Raw genomic sequence first — 15,275 nt, 5'->3', positions numbered from 1 at the left:
AACCATCATCTTTCCAACCTCAGATTAGTGTCTATACTTCCCCTGTTTTAATACATATTAGAAAAACTTTTTATTAATAGGTTAGACAGTTTTATTGAAAAGTACAAGCAGTTTGACATAGTATGACACTGTATGGCACTGAGTGAGACCATTAACCACCAAGTATAAATCAGTGAAATGGAAGGGTAAAGCTTAAACACGGCCCATGCCATATTTTTTGGTTAACAGACAACAATTCATCAGAAAGTCAATATAAAATATTTACTAATACCATTTTTGAAGTCACACAGGAGTGGGGCTACAGACAGAGCAAATAAAGCATTAATGATACTTTAATTCGATTTACTCATGGATGCCTTATGCGTCCTATTTTAGTGAGTCTGTGTAACCTGAATTTCTTGTTCTTGGTGCTTCAAAGTTCAATAGGGATGCCCTCTTTGTTCCCATGGTTATAATGTGTTTATTTGAGTTACTGTTGCCTTCCTGTCAGCTTGAAGCAGTCTGGCCATTCCCCTCTGGCAACAATGAGGCATTTTCAGTCAGAGAGCTGCTGTTCATTGGAAAACTATGAGCTAGCTAAGACTATTAGCAGAATCTAAAATAACAGCTGTCAGTTTAGACACCTGTGTATTCATGTTGCATGCCTGGTCTGTACCACTGCATATGACCACATTTTATTAATGGGAAAAGCTTTTAATTCCTTGTAATTCTTTGTTTCTTATTTCAGAGTTAGACACCTAAAGTTACACTTGTGAACATTAATCTTACATATTGCACCTTTAAAGTGTACTGAATACAGTGTTAATTTCTACAGCAAATGTTGATTTAGTTTTAGTCATAATTTAGCCATCAGATTTATTTTAGTTTAGTTTCAGTTGATAAAACATAAGATTATCATAGATAAAATCTGAAGTAGATTCTTTTGACTAAAATGTTTTACCGGTGAGAGTTTCTCCACACCGTTTGCAAAAATATTATTTTCCTTAACATTAAACACGAAATGTGTCTGCTCCTCCTCCTCCCAAGAATTCACATTACGTTGTGTTTTCATGGGAGCATTTAATTCATCGACGAAAGTGTCAACACATTTTATCATAGTGTTTTTCCTGAAGCATTCGTTCTTGTCGCCAACGAAAACTTATAAGTTGACAAAATTATCACTGATTGAATAAAGCGCTGTGTCAGTAGGTGAAAGCGGCTTTGGGTGTAAAAACAACTTAAAATACATCTTCAGCATCCCTAGTTTAAAAAAAAAATAAACTAACCAAACTTCTATAACAAGGATGCTGGATGTTACGTGTTTGATCTTCAACACAGTGGATGTGACATGTAAAAGCAGCACCCACATCAATTACATGTTTAACCAGCAATACATTAAACTGTAACAATATGGTCAATATTGTTCCCTTTACCTGTATTTGTGTATGACGGACACTGGAGAAGATGGCTAATTATTTATAACAAGTATCAAGTAAGGATGCCGGACCAATGTGTGATTTAGCTCTTCCGACTTTTGTTTATGAGACCTTTTCATGTATATTTTACAGTACATTTTGTTGACTTTCTTTAGTAATACTCTGTTTCTAACATGATTAACAAATCAAACTAAAACAACATCTGATTTTTTTAATAGAATATCAATGTAGGTAACTGGATTTCTTCATTCTAAAATTTTACAATTCTGCAGAAGTGCTTTAACTCCATTTATACTAATTAAACTTGAAAATTATGAAAAAGGTTAATTAGAAAACCTTAATGTTTTTAAACAGAATAAGGCTTTAAAAGCAGGACGAGCCAGTGCAACGGCACATTAAAGTCAAACAAAAAGTTCTTGGTAGTTTTTACAAGACTTTCAAGAAAAAAAACATATAAGCTTGGGCTCTAAAGGTACAGAGAAATAAATGTGTCTCAGAGAAAAAATAAAAAAAAACTGCAGTCGTATTCTTTTTCATATCTTAAACAAGCCAGAATATACATTTATTTTACTCTCTTAAAGGGAGAGACAATTATAAAATGTCTTAAATTCAATTAATTGTGCAGAACAAGATAACTGGATGGAGGACGGAGAGAATTTTTTTAAGGCAGACTGCGACATTTGCTCTGCAGAGTATTGTTAGAATCGGGGCTACACAGTGGAATGTGGTCCCTGTCAGAGGAGCTTTAATGTATGGACAGATTAATTTGTGCAGAAGCCATGATTATGGTGTTGCAGGGACTGCTGCGTGCTAGATTTCCCACTGAGTGCTAACAGAGTGAGTTGTAGTGCTCGGGGAAATCACAGCATAATTAAAACACAGTGACATCTAAGGGATGGGAGTGGGGGAAGGCAACTAACCACTGCTACTACCTCAACCTTGATGGGGCATTTGGAGAAGTGTTGGGTTTGTTTTTCTTATGCATTTAAGTCCCATAGAACATGTGAACGGCATAAACCTGTTTGAAGGTACGAATTATTTCAAAATTGTTATGAATTGAAAGGTCAAAAGAGGCAGTTTGAGAGGAAAATCGACGGTGCTTTTCACTCACTTTTGGCATATTCGTCTCCAGGATAAATGTAGCGATTATACATATCCATGATGAACACTCGCCTGTCGTCCAAAAAGTCACGCTCGTGTCCATTTCCCTGTAAAACAGCAGGACCACGTGCCATTAAAAAAAAACAACAACAAAAAAACATGAAAACATTTTGATGCTGTCACTGTTTCTCCAAACATCATTAAGCACTGACAAACTGAATCAAGTAAGCCTTTTTCACCCTTGAAGATGTCTTTGACAGTCAGCTACAGTACATCATTTGAAAGTGCCGAGGTCCACACAGGTGTCCCTCAGACCCATTTGTTTACCCGAGACATGCTGCGCTGACTGACAGCAGCAGATGAGGAATAAATAGTCTTGTCATCTGAAGGCATTAAATGTTAAAAATGCTTTCAAAAAACTCACGGCTGTTCCATCACTTTTCATTCCCTCCCCTCCATTTGTCACTCAAAGTGTCTGGCTGCTGTCAGGAGATTAGGCTTTGTGCCAAGTTTAGTAGTACTGGATGGAATAGCGGATGTATGGGACGTGAAGGACTGTTCTGTACCAGCTGAGCATCATGCTCAATGACTGTGTAATGCATTTTTGTATGATGAATGGTAAAGATGGCTGCTTGATAGGCTCTCATGTCTGGTTCAACGACAAATCCAAAGTAAAGATCAAGTGAGTGAGTGGAGCAAAGCAGGGCTGCACATGAAAGAGCACAAGGACTGCAACATCTATAGAAATTCATCATTAAACTTAAATATTGCATTTATGACAAATGTCACAGATAAATGCAGAACTAAATATAATAATGTTTATATAAAAATAGCATGGATCTAAAACAATGACAAATGAACAAAGTGGTGGGCACAGTGTCACCGAGGAGCCAACATTAGCTCAAATGCTGTGAAAGCAGAGAAGGCAGATGCTGCATCACGAGCAGACAATTAAATAAAGAATCACCAGTCTCCAGAACGCTGACTCCACGATGTAACAACAGCTTCACTGTGTGAACAGCTCAGTCTGACGCTGTGGGTTTGCTTGTGAGAAGTAAATCTCTCCCAGCTGCAGTCAAAAAAGGAACGCTTTCAGTGGTTGATGCCATGATGTCCGTCATGCATGTCATGCCACTCCATGACATGCATGACGGACATGCAGTGGCAAAAATACAATTTCTAAAAGAGCAGCAATAAACTACACTTGTTTATTATTAATTACTTTTAATTAAATTATTATTATATTATGAAACTCCCTGATACCAAACTCTGACTTCACTTTATGTGAAGGCTAAACTTAGTAGAAAACATGACTTTTTTAGATGAACGATATTGACAAACATTCTTATAAATCCTAAAGAAACTAGAAGTACTAGTTATTTAGTGAGAGTGAAACTGAATATTACAGCAATTATTATTCAACAAGAGGGTGTGAGAATATGTTTAGGCTTAGTTTTTCATGAATAAATAATGGGACAGTTTAACATGTTACATGTTGTTGAGGTTGTATTTACCAAATCTTAAGACCTGCAAAGGACCAGATGATCTTTTTATTATATGATGATGCATAAAACCTCCAATTAAAAGAGGGCACATTTTCTTTTACTTGATTGTTCCCGATAGCATTGAATGTCAATTTGGACTAAGCCTTTAGATTTTTTCTGGTCTCAATTTGCAAAAAATGTATTTCAATGAATATTACAATTTGATTTATAATAAATTTCCTCTCATCGAGGAAACCAAGACAAGGAGCCAAGTCAATTTTGATGAACAACTTTATCAAGGCCGTGCAGATATATTACAGCCGGTTTGGTGTCAGGTAATCCAAGAAGAAAAAAAGAAAACCTTTACATTTATTTTTATTTTTCTTAAACCATTTGTAATCAGCTATCCCATCATCCATCAGCAGCCCATATAGACATATAACCCAGATAACTTTAGGTGTGTGAATGAAAACAACTTCTGAATAAGGGGGAAAAAAACGTCTATATTAGAGATGTGCTGGGACATTTTTTATGATCCTATTACTCTGGTCAGAGAGGACAGAAGAGTATCGTAATAATCAAAAGATTAGTATACAGTTAGAAAAAACTTCACTCCATTACTAGAATTGATTAATCAAACCAAATAAAAATGGTTGACTCCAGTAATCTATATATTCGTAATCATACATTTTTGGGGTGTTTTTATTCTTACAGTGAAATCAAAAATATCATGCATGTTTGTACCTCTAAAACAAAAGGTTTTGAAGAGCATGTGGGTGGGGCTACAGTGCTCAGCCAGAGTGGTGTGGCAAATAGCAAATCACAGGTATTTATGCAGTAATTTTCTGCTCTTACTGAGCACTCAAAGTGCTTCTATACTAAAAGCCATATTCACCAAGGACACTTTGACATGCGGTTTGGAGAAAGGTAAGTCACATCGCCCCCTTACAGCCACCGAGCTCTGTCCCTTAGACAACCACATTAAATAGGCATCAAAACAGGAAGACAGTAGTAGTGACGCTGCAAGCAGAGATCACGGGATGTCAGTTAAATTGACCAATTGTACCACTGTGGGGTCCAACAATGAGTCCAAGGATTTCATACTGATACCTAATGGCAGCCAGGGTGCCATTGCCTAGTCTGTGGAGGTCTCTGTGTCCATGCATGGTTAAGCCTTCACAGGCCATCAAAGACTTACCAACAAACTGCTCATGGTGGCCAATGTTACAGGCAGGATAATGTTCTCCACAGCTTTTCCAGACCCTGAAAATCACAGGGTGCAAATACCAAATATACAGGACCTATACTAGAGGAGACTGGGTCCTCAGCCCACCCTAATGAAGTCAGTTTTTGATTGTTTGGTTAGAGACATTCACACCAGTGGTGTGTTGGAGGGCATTTTGTAGGGCACTACAATGCCCATCCTGTTCCTCTTTGCATATCCAGTCAGAAACAATGATGAGGAAAAAAATGTCCAACTGCAAACCCATTCCAGTTTGGGGATTGTCTCATTGTTGCCCCTTTAGTGCATCAGTTGTTAATTTCAGTAACAGCAAAGCAGCTGAAACTGATTAACAACACCCTCTGCTACCTAACTGACCAGAAGTTTCACTGAATAAACTCTGTATAATAGTATATATATGACAGGAAATACAGAAAAGCAGAATACATCCTATTTTAATTGGTAACTTTGGATGGACATGTAATGATATACACACAGATTGTTTTCTTTCTCCTCTGTTTTTTAATAGATTGGAGTACTTGAGATGAAATGGGACTGCATGTAGCACATAGGTTAAAGAATTTGAAAGACCCACCTGAAGCTTCTCCAGAACAGCCAAGACATATTTATTTGCCCTTAGGTTATTTTAGAGATGCATTGTAGACATCACATAATAACAATCAAGACATGGATGCATCTGAAGACAACTGTAACTTTTGCATGTAGTTGTATTTTATACTGTATGAATTTTATACTGTATGAATTACTTCCGGCGCCCCCCATGTGCGGCAGCCTGTTACAGCAGCTCTGCTCATTCCGAGGTTCTTTCTTTCTTATCTTTTTCTTCTCGTAATTTTTCTATAACTAACGTATTAGTAATTAGACTTTGCAACCATGTTCTACCGTTTTGTGCTAGTTCTGGTCGTTTTTCTTAGTTTTTTTCTACTTTTTTCACCCGTGTGTGGGGACCCAGAGCAGGGATCCTTTGTTTACAGTAAGGATCAGCTGTTAGCGCTGCGTCCAGCAGCTGTACTGCCGGCGGACAGACTCGACATTCCCAGCGAGCTGAGGAGGAAAAGACGGGGGTGTCGTGCTGGGAAGGAGCGCCGTCGGCCGAGAAGGAGACGTTATCGACCATCTCTTCCTTCTGTAATTATTGGAAATGTACGGTCTTTGCCCAATAAAATGGATGAGCTCACGTCGCTAACCTGGTCACAGAGGGAGTACCGGCAATGTAGCATCATGATGCTAACGGAGTCGTGGCTAACACCGCTAACTCCGGACATGAGTGTGACACTACCGGGATTCCAGCTGCTGCGAGCGGACAGGACAAGAGACAGCGGTAAGAGGAAAGGAGGGGGACTGGCAGTGTTTGTGAATGACAGATAGTGTAACCCTGGGCACATCACTGTAAAAGAACAACTCTGCAGCAGAGACATTGAGCTGTTAGCCGTTAGCATGCGTCCGTACTACCTGCCCCGGGAATTCTCGCATGTTATCGCGATAACAGCGTATGTCCCCCCCTCGGCCAACGCGGATGCAGCCTGTGACACTCTCCACTCAGTGGTCAGCAGACTGCAAACACAATCTCCGAGAGCCCTCCTCATAATATCAGGGGACTTCAATCATGCCTCACTGGACTCCACACTGCCCACCTTCACCCAGTATGTGACCTGCCCAACCAGAGACAATAAAACACTGGACTTACTGTATGCCAATGCAGAAGAGGCATACAGTTCATCACCTCTCCCTCCACTGGGCAGATCTGATCACAACCTGGTGCACCTTGTCCCTGTGTATGAGCCCTTAGTGCGCAGGGAGCCACCAGCCACCCGCACAGTGCAGAGATGGTCGGAGGAGAGCGAGGAGGCTCTTAAGGATTGTTTTGAGTCGACTGTGTGGGAGGTGATCTGTGACGACCACGGAGAGGACATCGACAGCCTTACCACATGCATTACGGACTATATTAATTTCTGTGTGGATAACACCGTACCTACCAGGACTGTACGGTGTTTCTCCAACAACAAACCTTGGATTACCCCAGAAATTAAAGCCGTCCTCAAGCAGAAGAGGAGGGCCTTCAAATCCAAAGACAAAGAGGAGTTGAAAAGGGTGCAGAGAGAGTTGAGGGGACTGATAAGGAATGGGAAGGATAGCTACAGGCAGAAGATGGAGAACCAGCTTCAGCAAAATAACGTTGGTGAAGTCTGGAGAGGCCTCAGAACCATCTCAGGCCACAAACATCAGAACTCTCTGCCTGGGAGGGATGTGAGGTGGGCAAATGAACTGAATCATTTCTTCAACAGATTTGATTCAGCCATGAGGCAGTCTCCAACATTGGCTGCAGACTCACCCACCCCCACTGCTGCTGTTCCACCTCTGACACCTCAGACACTTCACACCTCCTCTATTCACCCTGCTCACTCCTCCCCACCCCCAACAACAGCATCCAATACACACTCAACACAAGGCTCCAGCCTGTCTCTCTCAACCACCCAGGTTAGGAGGGAACTGAGGAGGATTAAAGCCAAGAAGGCAGCGGGTCCAGATGGCATCAGCTCGAGGGTCGTCAGGTCCTGCGCGGACCAACTGTGTGGTGTGATGGAGCACCTCTTCAACCTGAGCCTGAGGCTGGGAAGAGTCCCACAGCTCTGGAAAACCTCCTGTGTTGTACCAGTGCCAAAGACTTCACGCCCCAAGGACCTCAACAGCTACAGGCCGGTGGCTCTGACATCCCACCTGATGAAGACCCTGGAGCGGCTGGTCCTGGCTCAGCTTCGGCGCCTTGTGAGCTCATCACTGGACCCACTTCAGTTTGCCTACCAGCCTGGCATTGGAGCGGATGATGCCGTCATTCACCTCCTACATCGCTCCCTCGCTCACCTGGAGACCGCTGGGAGCACTGTGAGAATCATGTTCTTTGTTTTCTCCAGTGCCTTCAACACTATTCTTCCCTCGGTTCTGAAGGACAAGCTGGAGAACTCAGGAGTGGACCATCACCTCACTACCTGGATTTTGGACTACCTCACCGACCGACCACAGTATGTGAGGACTCAGGGCTGTGTGTCGGACAGGGTCGTCTGCAGTACGGGGGCCCCACAGGGAACGGTTCTGGCTCCGTTCCTCTTCACCATCTACACTGCAGACTTCTCCCACAACTCCACCCAGTGCTTCCTGCAGAAGTTCTCTGATGACTCTGCTATAGTCGGCCTCATCACTGATGGGGACGACAAGGAGTACAGAGGACTGACTCAGGACTTTGTGGACTGGTGCCAGCTGAACTACCTCCAGATCAATGCCAGTAAAACAAAGGAGCTGGTGGTAGACTTCCGCAGGCACAAACATCCTCCACTGCAACCACTGAACATCCAAGGTATGGACATTGAGGCTGTGGACAGCTACAGGTACCTTGGTGTTCATCTGAACAGCAAACTGGACTGGACTCATAACTCAGACGCCCTCTACAGGAAAGGGCAGAGCAGACTGTACCTGCTGCGGAGACTCAGGTCGTTTGGAGTGGAGGGCCCACTCCTGAAGACCTTCTATGACTCTGTGGTGGCCTCAGCCATCTTTTATGGTGTGGTCTGCTGGGGTGGCAGCATCTCTGCTGGGGACAGGAAGAGACTGAACAGGCTGATCCGAAGGGCCAGCTCTGTTCTAGGATGCCCTCTGGACCCAGTGGAGGTGGTGAGTGACAGGAGAATGGTGGCTAAGCTGTCGTCCCTGTTGGACAACATCTCCCACCCCATGTATGAGACTGTGACAGCACTGAGCAGCTCCTTCAGTGGGAGACTGCGGCACCCACGGTGTGGGACGGAGAGATTTCGCAGGTCTTTCCTCCCCACTGCTGTCAGACTCCACAACAAAGACTTTAACTGATCATACACACACATCCACAAATGTGCAATAACACTAATGTGCAATAATCTCTTCCGGCATCGTTGTATTTTTACTCAGTTGTATATAGCATTTTTATCTTATTGTATATTTTATTCTAGTGTATATAGTATTCTATTTTATTCTATTCTGTACAGTTGTGTACTGTATTTATTCTTATTTTATTTTATTCTAATTTTTGCTTCATAACTTTTGCACTGTCCACTTCCTGCTGTGACAAAACAAATTTCCCACGTGTGGGACTAATAAAGGTTATCTTATCTTATCTTATCTTATAAACCAACATACTGAACTGAGGGGTCACACAGACTTCTTTTAGAGAATGACTACATAAGTGAATGCCCTGTCCTCTAAATCTAAAAGATATGCGGAGACTATAAATCATCTCATATGCTGCCTGAACTCCTGCTGCCTCCAGTCTTATTCATCTTATCTTCTTCCTCACATCCTGTACTGTACAATAAAAGACTGCTGTTTCACTGTCATTTGTTAGTGTCAGCTGAAAGCCTTCTAACAGGAATTTTCCCTCAGTTCTTTGGAATATATATCCTCCCTAACTAAGCTTGAACATCTGTATTAAATATAAGAACCATCCATTAATGCTTAACAAATCATAATCAAAGAGTATTAAAGAAAAATCCCTTTTTTCCATCTCAGAGATGCAGAGAATATTTTTTTAGGCTGCTGACTGTCTATACACATACACTGTAGTTTTGGTGATTTATAATTAAAGTCTGTTTTAATTCAATGCCAATAAAACAGAGTTAAAGTCAAAATTGGAACACAGAATAACAAGTTTCAGTACGGAAAAGAAACACTGATTTCAAAATGAGAAGCTGTTTAGAAAACCATTTCCCATACATGCTCACCCACGTAATGATAGCATATCCCATCATTTCATTTCACACTCACAAATAGAGATTTATAAAAATTTAATATAATCCTCAGGCTACAGACACAAAGACAAATTTCTGATCTAATGAGGACACACATACGATTTTTCTCAAAAAGGTATTCATACAAAAGGTATGAACACAAAGCGACAGCACAAAGTAAAGATGGACACCGGCACAGAGAGACTTTAAAGCGATCCCTGCGGTGATTCAACTGTAGAAACATTAACAGGTACAAAAGGAAGATGCAGACTGACTGCTCATCAGTTTGTTAACTGTTCAGAGTCTGGCTGCTGGCCTGGGTTCAAAGTTCACTCAGCTTTACCATCACTCTGGGTTCTTGGCTAGTTTAGCACTAGCATGCTGTCTGTGCAGCTGCTTGCAAAGAGCCAAGGTTGTGTAAGCAACATAATGCAGCTGTTTCTGTCCTGGTGCGAGTGCAAGTGGAACCAATAAGCTGAATCGATAAGCAGACTAAAAATTCCAAGTAATGGAAGTACTGGTCCTTGTTTCCCATCCCTACTCATAAAGCATAAGAGCCTGCATCAATCCTTAAGAGTTGAAGTAGTAGACCTTTCTCAACATCAACTGTTACAAGAAATTGTGTGGATAAAGACTTCATGACTAAACTGCTGCAAAGAAACCAGTACTGAGGGAGGCCAATAAAAATTGGATAACTTCTTAGGGCAAGAAATGTAAGCAATGGACTTTATGCCAGCGAAATCTTGACACTGGCTTATAGTGTATGTTTGTTTGTGTGAGTGTGTGTGTTTGTGAGAGCGAGAAAGCAGTAATCGTTCAGTCTAAGCCTGGTTGGGATGATTTGGAATGAACTCCTTGGAGAATGAAGGTGATAACTTAAAAGCTGGTTGACAGTCCCAAGGGTCTTTGTGAAAAAGTTTCAACTTATTTCAACAGTTTGAAGTATTGTAGTGGTACATCGCCAGCAAGCAAAGATGTGTACATGAAAAAAGAAGGCGCATCCATGCTTACTTAAATACGAGGGCTGTGAACTAGTGTACACAACAAAAACACAAACCCAGACATGTCTGAAAGCGAGCACCACTTGTCAGCCACTGATGATGATTTGGTACAAAGTACAATGCAGCAAAATGCTGCGGCTGCGACCTTGTGATAGCTGCTTGGGCCTTCCTGCGTGGACTTTCTCTGGTTACCTCAGCTACTTCTCACAGTCCAAAGACATGCACGTTAGATTAACTGTGAATGCAAGTACGAGTAATTGTCTGTCTCTCTGTGTTAGCCCTGTGCCACCTTTCCAGGGTGTACCTCACTTTTTGTCCTTTATAGCTGGGCTAGGCCAAATGCACGGTTGGGTAAAAAAATATAAATAAATATTTCATTAATATAGCTGGCCCACCCAAGTATTTATTCAAAGTGACAAAACCTGTGATGCAATACTGAGCAATGAAAAAACACACTGCAGACATGTCATCATAGCAAACGATTTTAGAAAACATCAGTGATTGTCCTGGTACAGGTAAGTCAGGTTTGAACAGATTCTCTCCTTCCAGACATAGTATTGCTCTATATTGCAGAAAATAATGAACTGTTCGCCTTTATTAAGCATTAAGTATTATAGACTATATAATGATCAACGGATATATGCATTTGAGATCATAAAATCCATATTTTGGGTTCCGTATCACACACAGGTGATGCTTTATAAACGTAATAGACAGATAAGAATATGCTCTCAGAGCTGGAGTCCAAGCAAGCCTCTTATAAACTCAACCTAAAAATCATTACTGCTTTGCTGTCTGGGTGAAAAAGCATCACAGGGTTGTAGAATCTATTACACTGCTCACAAGAAAACGTTATATGCCATAGTAAATGGACCGATACTTATATAGTGCCTTTCTACTCAATTTGAGCACACAGAGTGCTTTCAACTACAAGTCACATTCACACAGTCACACACACATTTGTACAATGCTTTTTCTCTGTACCTCAGCACTTCTAACACTCTGGATGGTTGCACTGGGGGCAACTCCGACACATGGACAGGAGAAACCAGGGATCAATCCACCGACCTGCTCTACCACCTGAGCCACAGGTGCCTGATGTTTCCAGCTTATAATTAGGATTTTACTGCTTTTCTCTCAGTCCAATTATCTGCTAAGAGGGCAGTGTAGATTTATTCTTTGTTCTTAATGAATAATTCACTCAGCATCTATATTGATCCCTACCATTTGTCAATAGATGTAGGTTATTACGTGCAAACTGGTCTCAAAAATGAATGCCAGTCTATTAATACAATACAGCCTTGAACCCGGGTTGTTAAGACATCATCAGTGTTTGCATAATTCTTAAGCCTAATTGGTGGTGGATACAAGTCATTATGCTGAAAATACATCTTAAGGCAAATATATGTTAATCAGGGTCTTAAAAAGGTTGAGTCATTGTTTTCTACAGCTTAAGTGAGTTCAGCCCACAAATGATGCAGAGCAGGTTGAAAAATGAGAGAATAGATCCTAATTTCTCTGTTTATATACATTACATTATACAGTGTTAAATGTATTACACCATCACCTAATGCAAGTTTAATGTCACAGCTGCCTTAAACTAACAGTACTGGTAATTACCAAATTAATCGTTAATCCACCAGTATGTACAACCTCTTTAGTCAAAATTTATTTTTAAATTCTAAAATAAAACAGTACATTTTAACAAATGTACTGTTTTAAAATAAAATAAATAATAACAACAAAGGTCGAGCAAATGGACCACAACGGCAAGGCCGTGATGATCCACTTGGTAAAGTAAATCCATTGGGTATCCTTGTTGGCCTTCAGACAACAATTCTGACGGCTAAAAAAACAAATGGGACAGACAAAAAAAAGAGAAAAAAAAAGAAATATGATGTCTGGATGCTGTTTTTTCACTCATTTTCCTCAAATCTCCACAACAAAGGTGAAATGACCTTCAAGAACAGCATTCATTCTGTTGTTTTCCAACATTATTGAAAAAACATCAGAATGAAATTAATCAATATTGGCCTTAAACACTTTTAAGCTGTAGTTGTAAAAATAGCCATTGTTTTAATTAAAAAAAATATCAAAAGTGATTCTTTATCATGGTTAGGACACATTTTTCACAATATGAAAAAAGCCCAAACAAACAAGGTACCTAACATTGCTGAAGACATCCTACTGTTCGCATCGGCCTGTATGCATTCGGTGGTTTGTCAGCGGAGACGTTTTAAGATGCATTCTGCTGAATCTGACGGTAAGGGCCAAATTTGCCTGCAGGGAGCCTCTGGCGGTAAAAGTGGGGCTATTTTGTCATCAATGATGGCTGCTAAGCAGCGGTGTGAATTGGCATGGAGAGAAGTGATGTATCGGCTCACCTGATGAGCATCCAGATCGATGATGGTCACCCTGGAGATGCCTTCGACTCTCTCAAACAGAAACTGAGAGATAAATCAGAAAATATTTGCTGTCTTTCTGAACACGCATTCCCAGCATGAGAAAAACTTTTACATCTCACATGGAATTAAAAACTCAAGCAGAACAATGTTCACAATGCCCAAATTAATCTTTTAACTCATCCATAAAGAACAATGAGCTTCATGCGATTCCTGTTTGTACTTTATGGCTATTCTAGTGAAAACTTTCCTTTTTCCAACTGCGTTTGGGTTCATGCCTTGATTTTTAATAATGGCAGTTTTAACAATGAGTGTCAAGTCAATGTGTTAAATAATGGGGAATCTAAAAAGAAAAGTGTCTCATTCAGTTTTACCTTGATGGCCAAAGTGATGTCAGCATAGGCACAAAATCCACCTCCTCTGTCGCTGGAGCAGTGGTGGAAGCCTCCTCCTGGGAAACAGAAAATTCACAGGCTCTGTCTCAGGGCCATTAGACTAGCCGAGCAGGTTTCTAAGAAGTCCATTATTCAAAATGGCTATAACAGCCGATTTAAAATGGGCTGTTATTGAGTTTATTGCACCTTATAAAAATGGCTGCTTTTCCCGTGTGGTATAACAGTGGGACTACTGACACCAAATGGGACTGTTCTAATGCTGCTATAATGCTAGGACAGCAGCAGTCTACAGGGAAAAGCACTGTGTGAAGAGACCTTTTTAACAACTGGGATGAGAAGCCGTCGTTCAGGTTAAGAAATATAGTCTCCTCTGACCTGCTTTGGTCACGTTCATTAAAATACAGAGTTGAGCAAAATATTAATTAAGGCTGGAAAAGTGGCTGGTAAAATATGATGATCATTATTGCCTAGCTTTCAAAAACTTTCGAAAAGATGTTTCTATATTTGTGTAAAGCTAAGTGAACGTTGTGCTATATTAACATACAGTTGCTCTCATAAGTTGATATACCCTGGCAGAATTTATGATTTCTTAACCATTTTTCAGAGAAAATGAATGATAGCACAAAAACTTTACTTTCGTTCATGGTTTCTGGTAGGCTGAACACATTTATTGTCAAACAACTGTGTTTACTCTTTTTAAATCATAATCTCAACACAAACTACCCCAATGACCCTGATCTGAGGATTGTATACCCCAGTTCCTAATACAGTGTATTGCCCCCTTTAACATTAGTAACAGCTAGATGAGGCTCTTTATCTTCTCAATCAATAAAGCTGCCCATTGTTTTTTGGATACCAGACAGCAATGAGAACATGCGGCTAAACATGTCAGTCCTGAAATAAAAGTATATGCTGAAAAGTGTTGGGATGTGGTCGGACGCTATCATGGATCGTTTACAGTGGTGCCGAAACCCGGGATTGGGGCACGGCAGACCCAGGGAAGGCTCTGGCCCAAATGCATGAGTGAAAGAAACGTTTTTTTCATATCATTCATATGCGCAACTGTAACGATAAAATAATATCAGTAGATACTGAACTAACCTGTTTATCCTGCACTAAACTGCAGAGTGTTTTCATGCAGCTTTTAAATAGAAGTTAGTCTGCCTCCGTTTGCTTCACAGCATGTTTCACAATATAAAAAAAAAAAAAGTAATGTCACATGTATGGATCCAATATCTGATTTAAAAACATGAGGACCTCTATGTAAGCGTCACATTTACAGTTTAACACCACTGAGCAGTCCTTACCTTTAATCTAACTTCTTCTTCCTCTCCTATTCTGTCTTTCTTATCGTTCTCCATCCCTGAGTGAAGTTAGCTCTCTTTCTCTCTCTCCCTGTGAAATACAGCAGCTGGACCTTTAGCAACACACTGTGTGACAAACTGCACAGTTTGTGTGTTTGCTGATGTTTGTTAAGCTGATA

At 40.7% G+C, this 15,275-nt stretch overlaps 1 protein-coding gene across 1 annotated transcript in view; it reads right to left on the bottom strand.

Moving 5' to 3' along the window:
- The window catches only part of hdac11 (histone deacetylase 11), a 47,244-nt gene that overhangs the window by 13,218 nt on the left and 18,751 nt on the right, over positions 1-15,275 (bottom strand). The window contains exons 7-9 of the mRNA XM_063474853.1: positions 13,772-13,848; positions 13,380-13,442; positions 2,527-2,623 (exon numbers count right to left, since the gene is read on the bottom strand). Coding sequence (XP_063330923.1) covers positions 2,527-2,623; positions 13,380-13,442; positions 13,772-13,848 — 237 coding nt within the window. The remainder of the gene's footprint in view (positions 1-2,526; positions 2,624-13,379; positions 13,443-13,771; positions 13,849-15,275) is intronic.

This window comes from Pelmatolapia mariae, linkage group LG5, assembly GCF_036321145.2.
Source record: "Pelmatolapia mariae isolate MD_Pm_ZW linkage group LG5, Pm_UMD_F_2, whole genome shotgun sequence".
NCBI classification, from domain to species: domain Eukaryota; kingdom Metazoa; phylum Chordata; class Actinopteri; order Cichliformes; family Cichlidae; genus Pelmatolapia; species Pelmatolapia mariae.
Note: the sequence above shows the minus strand (reverse complement) of the source record. Positions and strands in the feature narration are given on the sequence as shown.